The sequence below is a fragment of the Mytilus californianus genome, unplaced genomic scaffold, assembly GCF_021869535.1.
Source record: "Mytilus californianus isolate M0D057914Y unplaced genomic scaffold, xbMytCali1.0.p SCAF_6, whole genome shotgun sequence".
Lineage (NCBI taxonomy): Eukaryota > Metazoa > Mollusca > Bivalvia > Mytilida > Mytilidae > Mytilus > Mytilus californianus.
Window position 1 is genome coordinate 33,263,869 of NW_026262712.1, and position 17,259 is coordinate 33,281,127.

At 30.4% G+C, this 17,259-nt stretch overlaps 1 protein-coding gene across 1 annotated transcript; it reads left to right on the forward strand.

The window, feature by feature from the left end:
* Window positions 1–65: 65 nt before the first annotated feature.
* Window positions 66–14,698, forward strand: LOC127704844 (retinol dehydrogenase 7-like). The gene is made up of 6 exons (XM_052209067.1): window positions 66–475; window positions 2,859–2,985; window positions 4,548–4,633; window positions 6,225–6,407; window positions 9,398–9,535; window positions 10,910–14,698. The coding sequence occupies exons 1-6, from the start codon at window positions 172–174 to the stop codon at window positions 11,242–11,244; spliced, it is 1,173 nt and encodes a 390-aa protein (XP_052065027.1). The 5' UTR covers window positions 66–171; the 3' UTR covers window positions 11,245–14,698.
* Window positions 14,699–17,259: the final 2,561 nt, after the last annotated feature.

The following is a 17,259-nucleotide window of genomic DNA, read 5'->3' on the forward strand; positions in this document are numbered from 1 at the left end:
CTATCCCCGTTATAAATAATCAGACCAATCAAAATTCAGTTTGTTTACACTTTTCGGAAATTGTTTGAAAATGGATGCTGGATGAACAATATGCTTAACCAAATAATGCTAATTTTATCGTAATTCCAGAATATTATATTAACTTTTAAGCTCCCTCCCACTGAATCAATCATGAATACTAATATCGATTATGACGAATACTTAGATGATGACATTATTTTCTATTCTGTCTTGTATTCAAGTGTAACTGTTCTCTTTGCCATGGCAGTCCTGTCAAAATTTTTGACAAATGAATTTCGATTTGGATTTAGATCTGTTTTAAGTTTAGCTGTGCTGTTTTTAGGGGAACCCTTATGCCAGTTCTTCATTAAAGGACCTAGCGGTGTGTTTGCATTTGCAATGTGTTGTCTGGTTATCTACTCTATCTTGCCTGCCAGTCATCTTCCAGTTGGGAACAAAGCCGTACTTGTTACAGGTAGATATTTTGCTTAAGAGTAATATGATAGACCACTTTCGAGTTATGTCCTTCATCAGAAAAGTTCGTCAATTATACACACCTTTATGATGTCATTTACTAGATCATTGTAGATAGAAGGGACCGCCTCTATCCCTGTACTATTAAAGTTCATCAAGCGTCTTCATGATTGTCATTATGCAGGATAAACTAGAAATAATTGTTGTTCCAAAGGTACTTAATCACAATTCCGTAATGACAGCAGTGCTGATTTTCAATTATAAGAATTTAATTTGCCGAATAAATCTATTTTTTCAACCGATCGCTCAACATGTGACATGTGGGAAGGAAGTGAGGATACCCCTAAACACACAAATGATGTTCATTAAAACCAAAGTTTTTGAAGGAAATGCAACTCGAAAGTGGTCTATTGCTTAGCAGGAACACAGATTGGTAATCTTTAACATGTTTAAGTTGAACCAATTTAGTGAACTTTAGCATGTTAAGCATGTTTAGTTAGAAATTGACATTGTAGATTTGTGCCTTGACATGCTTGAGGGTTTGATTGTTAATTGATTGACCAGCTGATAAAATCATTGTGTACATGTATTTGATAATTGCATTACAGGTGTAAACTCAGCTATCAATGATATGGCTATGAAAGAGAAATGCAAAAAAAATTTTAAAATGTGATCTTAACACCCACATTAAGAACTTCCACGGTCAAAATGCTGGAATGACCAGTGATGACTAGTACATATATCTGCTACATAATTATAATACATTCATGTATTGCTTTTTTAACTACAGGGTCCACAAAAATTGACCTTATCAGTACACCCTTTCCTTTTTCTATTCTAGAAGATTAGCTAAATCCACATATAGACATTTATACACATAATGTACATATTTTTGGGGGTAGAGACAATGTATCAACTTTAGTTATTCAGATTTTTATTTTTTTTACTTTTATCAATGTTTATACATTTGTAAGAATGGAAATCATATTTCTTCTTTTCTGGAATTTGTTTACTATATCATGTTAATTGCTCTAATAAAGCGTTTAATTGCCTGTCTTATAGTAATGATAGTTGTCTTTACTATATATATACAAACTATATTTTAAACAGATTATGACTCGATCCCCAAAACTTGAGAAATTCATTAATCTGTTAATAGTAAAAAGAGAATTTTTTTGAGAAACGTGAGGGAAAATTTTTTCAATCTGGAGTAGAAAAATTAAATCTCAGAATTTACCTTCCAGTAAATGTTAATTAAGCCTATTTAAAAAAATATTTGTGTTTCCTCTTGTCATGCTCACCCTACCTTCATTTGTACCCTGATTTTTAGTGTCTATATATATCCTATAAACATGATAAAAGTTTTCTCTGTCATTTAAGAACCAGCACTATTAAAGTCAGACTGTTTGCTGTCAAACATTGTCAAAAGTCAAAAACTTTCAAGAAATAAAATTATTGGCCACATGATCGACCTAATGTACATGTACCTACCTACCTTAATTTTTTTCAGCAATTAGCATCATGCTGCATGTTGACGGAAACACAAGTATTATTTTATTATTAGTGTTAGTATAAAAATAAGGAGATGTGGTATGATTGCCAATGAGACAACTATCCATCAAAGTTCAAATAAAGTGCAGTAAGCAATGATAGGCAACCGTACGGCCTTCAACAATGAGAAAAAACCCTACCGTATACATGGTATAGTCAGCTATAAAAGGCCCCCACATGAAAAATATGAAACAATTCAATTGAGAAATGTATTTTAAAAGAAGTTAAATTGGTAAACCCCTGATTGTCTGTATTTACATGTACATGTATATAGATTCTATCACTGCATCAAGCATAGCAAGTTTGATATGATGACTTTCTCCAGACATTTAACATGTTTAAAATTTAAAATTTAGATATTAAAAATTTCACTGTCTAGCCATTGCTAGAGTGGAGAATATTTTATCCCAATAGATACAATGTAGGATGGTGGAATTTGTTTCTCAAATGATTTAAAGACGAAATGCATATTTCCTCAACCATCATGACCATGTCACAAAAACAAGTTTAATATATAATATATATATTATTATCAATAATTGACATTTTATGATACAATGCTCTACTCATAGCATAAAATTGAGAATGGAAATGGGGATGTATAGATCAGGAGCAGGTCCAGGATTTTTGCAAGGGAGGCCACTCAGGGCTTAATACCAGAAAACTTTTATATACATTTTTATGGACGATTCTATGCTAAAAATGAATTTATTTTCTGATCAAAGCAAAGGGGGCCTACAAATCCACCACTGTAGTTGTTAACAATTTGTTCTTCAAATCTTCTTATGCTTATAAAAGTCATTGATTAACTGAGATTTTTTTTTATATTCTAGGATGTGACAGTGGTTTCGGTAACAGTTTAGTAAAGAAATTAGACAGTATTGGGATGAGGGTGTTTGCCACATGCTTGAGTTTAAACAGTCCTGGTGCTGTGTCCCTACAGTTAGCTTGTTCAGGAAGGTACTTGTCACTTGTACCAAGTTCAAAAATACCATTGAAATCAATATTTAATTCATTATTATTGATGGAATGATGATCTGTCCATCCAAACTTGCAATCAGTTGATGGGGCATGAGAAAGATATTTAATACCATAAGGACAAGTTTAAATCAAGAATATCAACTAGATAAAAAGCTATGTCACGTAGGTCAAATGTATGTGGGATAAATGAGAAAGAAATGCAACAACACACAAATTTTTTAATTTAATTGAATGAAATTGTTGTCTGTAGTTATAATTACATCAACTTATAGATCACCATGATCACCTGAAGACATGTTGATATTTATCGTATCTCCTATATTTGATCTCTTGTGGGTAGTACTCCCATTCACTGATTAGCCTTATATATCTTGTTCCAAATTGTGATTTTAGAAATTGAAAATTGAAAAAAAAACATGAGGCATTAAAACTATTGAGTTCATTTCACTGTTCATTGCAAAAGTCACCATGAATTAGTCCTGTTTAATCCTGATTGATCATGTCTAATATTTTAGATTACTGTATCAAACACTAAACAGTCAAGGGTACTGTAAATTCAGAAATTATTGCGTGCATTTATTATTGCGATTTTGTCATTTTAGACTAAAATGCGATTTTAATTTTTGCGATATTGAGAAAAATCCTGTTTAATTCATATAAAAAATTTCAAAATGCGAGTTTAAATTATTGCGATTATAATCCTGTCGCATTTTTCGCAATAATAAAAACATCGCAATAATTTCTGAATTTACAGTATAACTTAAACAAAGTATTACAGAAAATAACAGGCATATGGTTATTGTGGGAATTCTGACAGAGTTAATCGTAAAGTATCATTGACGAATTGCTAAAATAATCTCAAATACTTGTAAATATTAAATCAATTTCGCTAAAAAAATATATTCAAGGCGAAGTTATCATAAAAAATGCAACAAACTGATAATCGCTATGCCTACATTGTTTCACCGAAAATGACACAAATAATAATGTAAACATGTTGAAATCACACGAGATCTTAACAACAAAACAAACAGAGGTAAATTTGAAAGTATCTGACCTGATTTGCGTTTCACCCGACAAAAATGTCTGTGATAACTTAAAGGCGTTATTACAGACATTGTTTCTTTGTACAATAACGGACATGTTATTTCAACACAATTCATGACAGGAGGAGATAACTCTGTCAGAATTCCCACAATAACAGTATGCCTATTATTATCTGTAATAACTTGTAAAGTTATATCCTTGACTGCTAAAGGTCATCAAGATACCAAACTTATTATTTAGTATGCAAGACCTAATTTGCCCTCTTCAGACTTATAAATGACGTTTGAATCAATACAGATTGAGGACCAATTTTATTAGGAAGTTCAAAAGCAGTGAAAAGTGAAAAATATTTTGCCAATTCTTGCTAAGCAGCTAAGTGTGTTGAAAAACCTAAGTGCTTCAAATGATTAATATTTGTAACATAAAAACTAAATATTAGTGAATGTTGGATGAAAAATATTGAGATAATGAATTTTTCATTTCGTAATTCATAGGGTTCATTTATTACAACTTGATGTTACATCACAGAAAGATATAGAAACAACAGTAGAATATGTCAAACAGCATACAGGAGAAGAAGGTATGATAATGTGAATTCCAAATTTATTGCATACATTAATATCAATTATTCTACAATTTTCAATAAATACAATGATGCTCTCTACAGATTGCATAAGTTTGTACAAATATGGAAAAGCTAATTTTTTTATGTAACCCTGCTGTGAAAAAGGAGGGATATATATACTGGTTTACTGATTTTTCAGTACTTTTGTACTACCATTACACTCTGCTGTTTGGTTTTTCTCAGTAACTACAATTTATTCAGTTTCCTAACATACCTTCCTAGAAACGGATTGATATAAGTTAACAGCTTGTTTCTGGATCCTATCAATTAGTCAGTTGTATTAATATGTTAAAGTCTAATTGTGGATATTATTCAACTTGAATTTGATTAATAGAATATGTTTACACTACCTTCTTAGGGCTATTCCATTAAAATGTATGTGGGAGGGTAGGAAGGGACTTTCAAAATATCCCTTCAACCAAGAACCATTTTTTAGATAATTTTGCATAATGGTTATAGACATGATAGACATGATAGATGGATACTGAAAAAAGACCCATGACCCACATTCAATAATTAAAATTCCCTTCCTACCCTCCCACATGCATTTTAATGGAATAGCCTATATTGCAAATGATAAAAGAAGTTTAATTTTAATCGTTTTCCTTATCTTCCAAAGTCACATCTGTTTTGTTGCTCCATGTCATCTGTTTTGTTGCTCTATGCATTATTCTGAGAATTTTTGGTTTGCATTGTAGGATGTCAAAACCTTTTGTTTGGTTTTTTTTGGTGCGTTATATTTAAGAGGGTGGTAAAGGGTTATTTTCGAGCAACGTTTTCGGTCTTTTTATTTTACGTGTTTTCGTGTTTTGACGTTTTATTTCTCGTTTTCTGGTGTTTGGTTCGATGTGCGTGCTTCGTGTTTCCCCTTATTTATTTTCCGTGTTTCGTGTCGCTACTCTTAATTTCTTGTGCTTGTCCCGCATTTGATTAAAAAGTAAACCGGGACTCATTCAAAGTCAGCCCGGATATTGTTTTACTATGAATAATAGTTTTTTTCAAATCAGATGCATCTTGCCGACGCTAAAAGGTGACCGCAGTGTCTTCATGTCCATTAATAATGACTGCATGATCTCCAAGAACAGCTTAGTAATAACTTCTAGTACTTTTTTCCTTAATATTTACGATTTTATTTCTCGTGCTTCGTTTTTCCCGATTTTTATTTTCCGTGCAATGTTTTTGCGATTTTTATTTCACATGTTTCTGTGTTCAGACCCCCCCCCCCCCCCCCCCCCCCCTTTACCACCCTCATTTAAATTATAGAATCAAAATGTTGCATGATAGTCCTTAATATTAGACAAAAATGGGAGAAACAAACTTCAAATTCTTTATTATTAATCACATCCTCTATTTAACATAAAAGGCATGATTCAGGTCAAGTTGAACATGTTTAAAAAGTTTTTAAATAAGACAGAATTTTTCATGCTTGTATTCCATAACACTGCATTCTTTTGTAGTCTTAATTTACCAACATAACATACATGACATACAAAGTATATGGTGTATATCTGATATCAGATTATAAAATTGTTTACTTTTTTTACAGGTTTATGGGGACTGGTCAATAATGCTGGTGTTTGGTATTATTCTGAATTAGAAACCACATCTGAAACGATATTCCGTAAAGTTTTAGAAATAAATTTATTTGGTGCTATCAGACTCACAAAAGCCTTGCTGCCACTTATACGCAAATCAAAAGGACGAATTGTTAATGTTTCCAGTTTAATGGGTAATTTATATGATTATGGATGTTCGCTTCTCTTTTTTGTCGAGCCTTCGACTTTTGTCGAAAAAGCGAGACATAGCGATCCTACATTCCGTCAGCGTCGTCGTCGTCGTCGTCGGCGGCGTCCACAAATATTCACTCTGTGGTTAAAGTTTTTGAAATTTTAATAACTTTCTTAAACTATCCTGGATTTCTACCAAACTTTGACAGAAGCTTGTTTATGATCATAAGATAATATTCAAAAGTAAATTTTGTAAAAAAAAAATTCCATTTTTTCCGTATTTTACTTATAAATGGACTTAGTTTTTCTGCCAAGAAACATTACATTCACTCTGTGGTTAAAGTTTTTGAAATTTTAATAACTTTCTTAAACTATCCTGGATTTCTACCAAACTTGGAAAGAAGCTTGTTTATGATCATAAGATAGTATCCAGAAGTAAATTTTGTAAAAAAAAAAAATCCATTTTTTCCGTATTTTACTTATAAATGGACTTAGTTTTTCTGCCAAGAAACATTACATTCACTCTGTGATTGAAGTTTTTGAAATTTTAATAACTTTCTTAAACTATCCTGGATTTCTATCAAACATGGAAAGAAGCTTGTTTATGATCATAAGATAGTATCCAGAAGTAAATTTTGTAAAAAAAAAAATCCATTTTTTCCATATTTTACTTATAAATGGACTTAGCTTTTCTGCCAGTTAACATTACATTCACTCAGTGGTTAAAGTTTTTAAAATTTTAACAACTTTCTTAAACTATCCTGGATTTGTACCAAACTTGGACAGAAGCTTGTTTATGATTAAAAGTTAGTATCTAGAAGGAAATTTTGTTAAAATTTTGTTTGATTTTTTCCGTATTTTACTTATAAATGGACTTTGTTTTTCTTCCAGTTAACATTACATACAGTCTGCAGTTTAAGTTTTTAAAACATTTATTAGATTCATAAACTATCCTGGATTTTTACCAAACTTGGACAGAAGCTACTAACAATCAAAAGATAGTATAAAGAGGAATATTTTTATTTATTTTTTTCCTCATTTTTGTTGAGCCTGCGATTAACAGCAAAAGTAGGCGAGACACTGGGTTCCGCGGAACCCTTACGAATTTTTTGAATTTTTGCCAGATATTCAGAATCCTCTGGTTTTATCCTTGTAGTGTCATTAAAAAAATTTACCCGCTAACCCCTACATTTTTTTTCAGAATATTATAACATATAGCTTAAAAAGTCTTATTTAAAAATCTTATAAAATCCTTGTTATTTTTTCATAGTTTTTGAAAGAAAAAAGGTGCCAATGTTAAATGTAAGAAAAATCTAGAGAGAAGCATTTCCCGCCAAATTTTCAATGGCTTATATCTCGAAAACATGCACATGGACCCTTAATTTTTTTTCTGCTTTTTTAGTTCCATTATTCATATACTTTCAATTTATAACAGTGTTATAAGCTTGTTATTTTTAAACAGAGTAGCAAACATCCTTAAATGATATTATTTATTAATTTTTTGGTATGTTAAAGGGTCAAAACAATTAGTGGTATGTTAAAAGATGAAAACAATTTGTTGTGTGTTTTTATGGTTCAAGGGTTAAAAAGGTGAAATAACTTAAAAAATATTAATGGCAAAATAATGGTTTCCACTGGGTTTACCTAGTTAAGACTAGACTTTTCATGACAATTTGACTTTTCTTGATAAAATTACCAATAAACCTAACTCATTATCAAAAATCTTAAATGCAAAGTATTTTAAGGATAGACTTTATATACATTACATGTTTATTTTTTGAAAATATGAATTAAGAGGAAGTGGGTTGACTCTGAATTACACAACAACCAAATAACACACAAACAACACACAAATAACACACAAACAACACACAAACAACACATAGAAACAGAATTAGAATAAAGTAACACTTACAATAACAAACTTTTCTAAACTTGCCCGTTTATAAATTTTGAAATTTTAAGAAACTAAGGTTTCAACTCCATCAGGCAAAGTTGTCCTTAGATGGATTTGGCTATTATTTTAGGTCATTTTTGATAATATAGCTCTTCAACTGTTTCGGTTTTATACATCCATGGCTTTCAAATATTCGGCTTTGAGCGTTACTGATGAAGGTAAATCCAGAAAAGTGCTTTGGACGCATTAAATTTATAATTTATAATATTTATTGTTTTCATTTTTTACAACAAAATAGAGATGTTAAAAAGTATTTTCAATATTTTGTCATTAATAAAATTAATCATAGAAGAAGGATACAATTAGACATTACTTATATACTACTTTTAAAAAGTATTGCATTTGTTTTTGGTACAGTAAAATTATCAATTGCAGGGAAAAAATGAACTATGTGGCAAATTGTATGTGAGACTAAATTTACCAATTTTTAATCAATAACATGCAGATATCACCATGTGTTCTTACATAAGTTTCACAATTCAGATGAAAAAAAGGAACATAAATATTTGGGGTAGCTTATCAGAATTTTCATAAAAGACTATATATTATGACATTATCCACTTCTAAGGTGTTTAATCACGTTCTCATAACCAACAACATTCTACAAAGCATGTCAAAGAAAACTCAAGTCTGAGCAATACAAATTTCACAAAATCCAGGGGTTATCTCAGGTGCTCTGGAAGAGTGAGTAGATCCTACTCTATCTGTGACACCTGTTGTGATGCAAGCAAAAATTTGGTATGATCAAAAACCATAAGTTGAAAAAATACAGCTAACTCAATGGTAAAAGGAAAGGAAAGGCATAAAATGTACACGATAAATCTGAAAGTCTTATTCAAAAATGCAAAACTAAAAAAAAACTTTGTCAGACTATGAAAGTTTGATTCCACAATAAGATATCATTTCATTAAATGACTAGCCACAGAGCAAGTTACATTTCAATTTGTCTTGCCCTGTATAAAGTTTGTTGGACAAAGGATTGCCAAATGGTGCTTATTTATTCCTAATTATATATACATATGACTTATTTTACAGGAAGGTTAACAATGGAAGGCAATGGGGCATACAGTATGTCAAAACATGCATTGCTGGCTTTCTCAGATACACTTAGACAAGAAATGAAGAAGTGGGGAGTCCATGTTTCAATAATAGAGCCAACAGGATTTTATACAGGTATTTATAGATAACGTAAAGGTTACTGTAGACAAACCGAATTCCTCAAATTGCTTGAAAGTATCTGAAATTTCAAGCGCTTGAATTTAATACTATGGAAGCATTATTATTGGTTGATTATTAATTGAACTGCAGATTTAAGTGTTTAATAAAATACAAATCATCTATAGGCTTGAGTGTAGACTTTGACTCAACCTTGAAAACAAGTATCTACAATAATATGATTTTTCTTTACTCCATGAAAATTGATACCAATGAAAATAAATGAATTCACAATAGTATTTCAAGATATAACTACAATGTCTTGAAAATTTATTGATCATTGATACCAATGAAAATAAATGAATTCACAATAGTATTTCAAAATATAACTACAATGTCTTGAAAATTTATTGATCATTGATACCAATGAAAATAAATGAATTCACAATAGTATTTCAAAATATAACTACAATGTCTTGAAAATTTATTGATCATTGATACCAATGAAAATAAATGAATTCACAATAGTATTTCAAAATATAACTACAATGTCTTGAAAATTTATTGATCATTGATACCAATGAAAATAAATGAATTCACAATAGTATTTCAAAATATAACTACAATGTCTTGAAAATTTAATGACCAATAGCTTACAGAAACTCTGTAAAAAAGGTTTTTAAGGTGCTTACTAATTTCTTTACTATACCATGTTTATCCTTAATAAAACAGTCATTAGAACTGAGGGCAGAAGTCTTATACTTTTTTCCATGTGTTCATTTCTTATAGAATTGTTATTTCTTTGCTATATTATTTTGTTTTATTTTTTTGTCATAGACTTATTATGTTTATATGACAATAAAGACTTCATTAATTTATTATATGGATTAAAAACAAGGGGGAGTAATTCTGCCAAAATCTCATTCAAGTGCGGAAGCCTTGAGATCAGTTGTAGCCGAAAAACTTTTTTAAGTTCAAAAGCCATAGGTAAACTGTTTATTGCTTTTTTAGGCAATTTCAGACTAGCTTTCTGAAGTCATTGTTTTCTCACTTGGCTGAACTAAGAGCACCTGTATCAGTCTAGTAGCTTGAGATAAAAAAAATTTCATAGAGAGATCGAAGCAAAATTTAAGAAATAGCAATAATGTCATTATAGGAAATGAAATGTGTAATAATGGACAGAAAAAAGTTATTTGAAGTTTTCGAAGGGACATTTCTCTGGGCAGTAGGTTCTTGGGTATGTTATAGTATAAATGTTTTGATAAAAAAAAATGCCTTCACAAAACAAAATGTACCTTTTTTTCTTGAACAGCCAATATAAAATTATGAAAATTCTTGTCATTTTTTGTACTCCATTACTCTTTTGATATTTGAAATCATTTTTTTTACCAGAAAATATGAAAGAGCATGTGATAAATAGTAGAAAATCAGAATTATGGGATACGATGGACGAAGAGACAAAAGTTACATATGGACAGAAATATTTTGACAGTATATACGAGAGTATCGTTGAAGGTTCTAATCGCTACCCAGATGATCTGACCTGTGTAATAAGAGCCATGAGAAGTGGTTTGTTGTCCAAGCGGCCAAGAAATCGCTATCCCTGTGGAACAGGAGCAGACTTCATCATGATGCTTTATCCATTATTGCCAGTGTGGGTTGCAGATAAATTAATTTCGCTTATTAGTATAATGCCGAAAGATGTTAGACCTGCAGGTCTGGATTAAAGCCATGCTATATTTTATTATTATTGTTATAATTTTGGTATACTAAAGCTCAGGTGGATTTTTTCATTTCTACCTGTCCATTGTTTTGGGGGGGGGGGGGTTACCAACCAGGTATACACCGTCTGAATCTGTGCATGCCCACCATGGACAGGAAATTTCAAAATCCACCCAAGCTATAGTGTATGTACAATGTATGTGTGTCATAAAGTGTAAAATTGTTATATTTAAGTGAAAAGTTGTTGTTGAAGAATTTTTGAAAATAAGATGAAATTTTATTTCTAAAACTGAATATGTTTGAGTTGATTTTTTAATCAACAATTTAGCTGCAGACGACAGCATTAAATCACCCATGACTGTCAATATATTGTAAAAAATGCTTGAAATTGTTTTTTAAAAATTACTATATTTTGTGACAACATGAAGCATGAATTAAAAAATTTGATTAATTCTGATTGGTTGAATGAAGTCTGATAGTACATTAAAAGTCCAACCAAAAACCATTTAAAACCAAATCGTAAATCATAGTAAAAATTCTGTAAGAGAAATTGAGAAAAAAATTTCATGATTCATTAAACTGCTGTTAATCATTTTTCCATTATTAATTTATGAAATTAGATGTTTTTAAGATATTAAATACACAATCTAAGTTATGATGAATAATCATGAACTTATAATATAGGATGAAATGTTATTGTATTTGATATTCAGCAGTCGATCTGCATAACATGTGTTCATTAGATAGTAAATTTAATATTTAAAATTCCTACAATATTTGTTAGTACATTTATCAAATACTTAATGATATCATGTATTTGATTTTGAAATTATAAATAATAATGATTTTTTTTATGAAGCGCATAAACTGAATGATTCAGGAAGCTCAAGACATAATCATAATATTTTTTTGTGAATCTTTTTATTCAGAATCTTGACAGCACTGCTTAATCATCATAGTAATTTACATATTGATATTGCTTAAAAAGTATATCCAATAAATCTAGATGAAAGTTAAAAAATGATATTTTAGCAAGCTTAATGTTTACATTTTTTTATATGATTTGTTAATTGTTTTTTCCATAAGAATAAGCATAAATTGAACATTGAAACTTAGTTGTAATAGAATATGGTATAGTTTCAATCACATTTTTTTCTTTTCTTTTTTCTTCAATTACATAACAATTTTCTGTGGTCCCCGTTTGAACTGTTTTCATCATATTTTCCACATGTATTTTTGCAAATGCTTTACATGTATATGGCTTTATGTACCGTAATTAATTCCAAATCTACATGTAATACGGCTATCTTAGTATCATTTTAATCATAATATTGACTGAAATATACCACAAATAAACTTATGTAGTCTTTTAAAGATGTTGACAAATGCAAGGTATAAGATTTTAACTATTATTGTGCAATTTCGCCAGAAGTGTTCAAATTTTCCAAACAATTAAATTTCACATTGCAAGTACTAGACGTAAATATATCGTCAGTATATACACAACTTTTAGTTTGACATTGGTGAATCTTTTTGAAATCAAATTACTGTCTGTTACAGAGTTATAAGGAATAATATACAGTTTTGGGCTTATTTAGCCATGCAAATTTACCAAAAATTAAACATTGTATCATACTATTTTACCAGTGATATTCACACTTTTCATGCAGGAGAAGGAAGGCATTCAGGACTTGTATTTAAGAAGAGAGTATTTTAAAACAAGTGGCATTATACAAATAACTCATTGTCTGCATTAACCCATCATATACTAAATATGTTTAAAAGCGTAAAAAAAAAAATAACCCTCCAAAAGAGTAAAAAAAAAAATAAATATGGGATGTTTTTTTAACTGTTTTCCGTAAAATTTTCAGCAACTATATGCTAGTGTGATCTGTATGTTATGAAATTTTGAAGTGTTGATAATATTCAGATTTAGTAATTTGTTCTGAAAAATAAATTAAAACTACTTAGTCTTTCATTATTTTTAGACACTAAAACTTTCAGAATGATAATATTGGTTTTCATTTTCAATTAGCTATTTAGAAATAATTGTGTACATATGCAGATGTATTACTATTTAAATGACAAGTAATTTATTAAAAAATGTGCATGTGATAGATACAAATTTATGAACAAAGAATTTTGATCAAATTTGGACATTGTATGATTTAATTATGTTTTTCCATGTTTAAAACTGTATGGTGACCTGCTGTTTGGTAACCTCTAGAAGGCTGTATGGTGACATCTAGATGTCTCCTATCAATTTGTTCTGTTGAGCTATTGTCTCATTCATGCTGCAGCATTTTTGTTATGCCCTGCCTAACACACACTGTAGTTGCAAAGCATAATGCTTCCTGGTCTTATGTGCGTCCATCTTAGTTTGTTCATAAGTTTGTTTGTTCGTCCTTTTACAGATTAGTTCTTTTGTTTATGGTAGTTTACACACACTGATGTTGTAGTCACATCAACTCTTTAACATAGGAAACAAGATCATTTTTGTGATGTGGACTTTTTAAAAGAGATGCTGAATTACAGTTTTGACCTATATTTCGCATGATTGGTTCACCAAATATGGACATGCATGTGATAATGTGAGCAGGACATGGTTTATTGTGTAAATAGTGCTGCTTTAAAAGGATAAAATGTGATTATTTGTTGCATGAGATTAGATTTGTTTGAAATCTTGCTCTCCACTTGAATTTGAATGAGATTTTTTCATCTTTCAGATTTTGTTAAATGTTATGAATTATTGTTGAAATGTTTAAAAGAGCTTTTTAGTACTAATTCATTTATGGGAAAATGCTTATGCTTTTATATTTATGATACAATTATACTTATTTTGATGTTTAAAACTTGAGAAAGGTGCTTGACTAAATATGTTAAGAATCTTTAGTCACTCTTAAGGCCATGGTTTTACACCAAAAATGAGGCATATTATTTGACACACTTTTTTTAAAGACTAACTTACAATGCAATTTTATTTTAATCAATGCAAACTACACTTTTTTGTGTCATATTTGTTAATAAGTGATCTAAGGTTAATTTACATTGTGTTTTTTATTTGTTTATGAGGGTCTGGATGGGGGTCCTTCATTTCTTTATTCTTTCATTTTTTGGATCATTTTTCTCTATTCTTCATCTTTTTTTGGCATGATTCTGTTTTCTTTATATTTTAATGCCTTAATATTCTCTAGTCTTTATCTGTTTGGCTTATTTTTCTCTATTATTTATTGTTTTTGCCTTTTATTCTACATCTTTTTTACCATTATTTTCTATTCTGTAAACCCCAACCAGACCCTCTTTTTTATCTGTGTACTAATTAAGGTTATTAGGATGTATATATTCATGTTTTTGTTTGTTATTTGTTATTATGTGTAGATCAATTTCTAAATCTTGTCCATTCTGGGAACAATCTAAAAGTTGCCTTGAATAGCCGTCTGCTTGGTGAGAGAAGACGACAGATAAACTTTTACGTTTCATTATTTGTGAAATGGAATTGTATTGGTACAAGTCCTTAAGTACTTCCTGCATTATATGTACGTTCCTTGTTGAAAATCCACTATAAAAGCTTTTTTGTTTGTTAATTTTCAGTTCATAAAATCATGAAATTGTGCTAAAATTAAGGTTGCAAATTACTAATGTTAACTTGACCCTAGACATCTTGGTGAAATGGTCAAATGATTATACTGTGGATACGTATTTTTTTCGTGTTTATCGATTTTTCCTGGATTTATGAAAAAAATTATTTTCATGGATATTAGATTTTGACTAAGTAGCATAAAAGGCTATAGAAAATTTGTACTTGTTTGAACATTAAAAAACGAAACCCATGAAAATTGATGTCCCATGAATAAAAATGAATCCACAGAGTTGTAATCTTTTGGTAACAAGCATATATGACGAAAGTTTTGTGAGAAAAATGTATTGTATATGCACAGAAAGTGTATCTTTTTTTACTCATTTTTAGCTCACCTGACCTGAAAGGTCAAGTGAGCTTTTCTCATCACTTTGCGTCCGTCGTCCGTCGTCCTGCGTCCGTCGTCCGTAAACTTTTACAAAAATCTTCTCCTCTGAAACTACTGGGCCAAATTTGACCAAACTTGGCCACAATCATCATTGGGGTATCTAGTTTAAAAAATGTGTCCGATGACCCCGCCAACCAACCAAGATGGCCGCCATGGCTAAAAATAGAACATAGGGGTAAAATGTAGATTTTGGCTTATATCTCTGAAACCAAAGCATTTAGAGCAAATCTGACATGGGGTAAAATTGTTTATCAGGTCAAGATGTATCTGCCCTGAAATTTTCAGATGAATCGGACAACCCGTTGTTGGGTTGCTGCCCCTGAATTGGTAATTTTAAGGAAATTTTGCCATTTTTGGTTATTATCTTGAATATTATTATAGATAAAGATAAACTGTAAACAGCAATAATGTTCAGCAAAGTATGATCTACAAATAAGTCAACTTGACCAAAATGGTCAGTTGACCCCTTAAGGAGTTATTGCCCTTTATAGTCAATTTTTAACCATTTTTCGTAAATTTTTGTAATCTTTTACAAAAATCTTCTCCTCTGAAACTACTAAGACAAATTTAACCAAAATTGTCCACAATCATCATTAGGGTATCTAGTTTAAAAAATGTGTCCGATGACCCTGCCCGCAAACCAAGATGGCCGACATGGCAAAAAAATAATACATAGGGTAAAATGCAGTTTTTGGCTCATATCTCTGAAACCGAAGCATTTAGAGCAAATATGATGGTATAAAATTGTTCATTAGGTCAAGATCTATCTGCCCTGAAATTTTCAGACCAATCAGGCAACATGTTGTTGGGTTGCTGCCCCTGAATTGGTAATTTTAAGAAAATTTTGCAGCTTATGGTTATTATCTTGAATATTATTATAGATAGAGATAAACTGTAAACAGCAATAATGTACAGCAAAGTTAGATCTACAAATAAGTCAACATGACCAAAATTGTCAATTGACCCCTTAAGGAGTTATTGCCCTTTATAGTCATTTTTTTACAATTTTCATAAATTTTGTAAATTTTTGTAAATTTTTACAAAATATTTTCCACTGTAACTACTGGGCCAAGTTCATTATAGATAGAGATAATAGTAAGGAGCAAGAATGTTCAGTAAAGTAAGATCTACAAACACATCACCATCACCAAAACACAATTTTGTCATGAATCCATCTGTGTCCATTGTTTAATATGCACATAGACCAAGGTGAGCGACACAGGCTCTTTAGAGCCTCTAGTTCTTTGGTGGTAGGAGTGGGGATGTAGTTTTTTTTATTCAAGAACAAGTAATGTAATAGAATGATGACTATATCAAATGGATATGAATGTGAATTTGGTGTATTTGATTTGCTGGGCTTTGCAAGCACCAGGCAATAATGAAAATTCACCACACAAAAATGTAATATAATTTTATATAGTCTTTAAATAACAACTATAATTTTTGATTTCCAATAAATGTAGGAGACAGGTTATCAGCATTTGATATTTGGACATTGGAATTATCTAATATATAGAATGTGCTTGATCTCATTTCCTTGTTCCAGTGATCAAGTTAAGTGCATTTTACACATCAACAATAATTGGTATAACTGTTTGTTGTAAAGAGTATATGTTCATCAGGCATATGACTTTAAAATCATTTTCATGGTTTCACTAAAGGTTATTTTATTGCCATCTAAATCAAAACCTTACCATTTCAGGATGTCATCATATCAACTTGATATTTTTTTATACGATTAAAAAGAGCATTTTTAGATTTTTTTAACTTGCTTGATTTCTTAAAATTTATAGGGTACATTCCATTATGCAGGTTCCACTGGTTGTTCTTAAAATTTGGTACCCATGGACCATTGTCTAAACCATGGCAGGAACCAGAAATGCACCAAATGTAGTAGTTTGGGTCAGTGTCATATGGTATTTTTACCTCCAATAAAGCGTTATCACTGGTAATTTTTTCCTTAAAAAATAATGGAGAATGGAGAAAACACTTGCA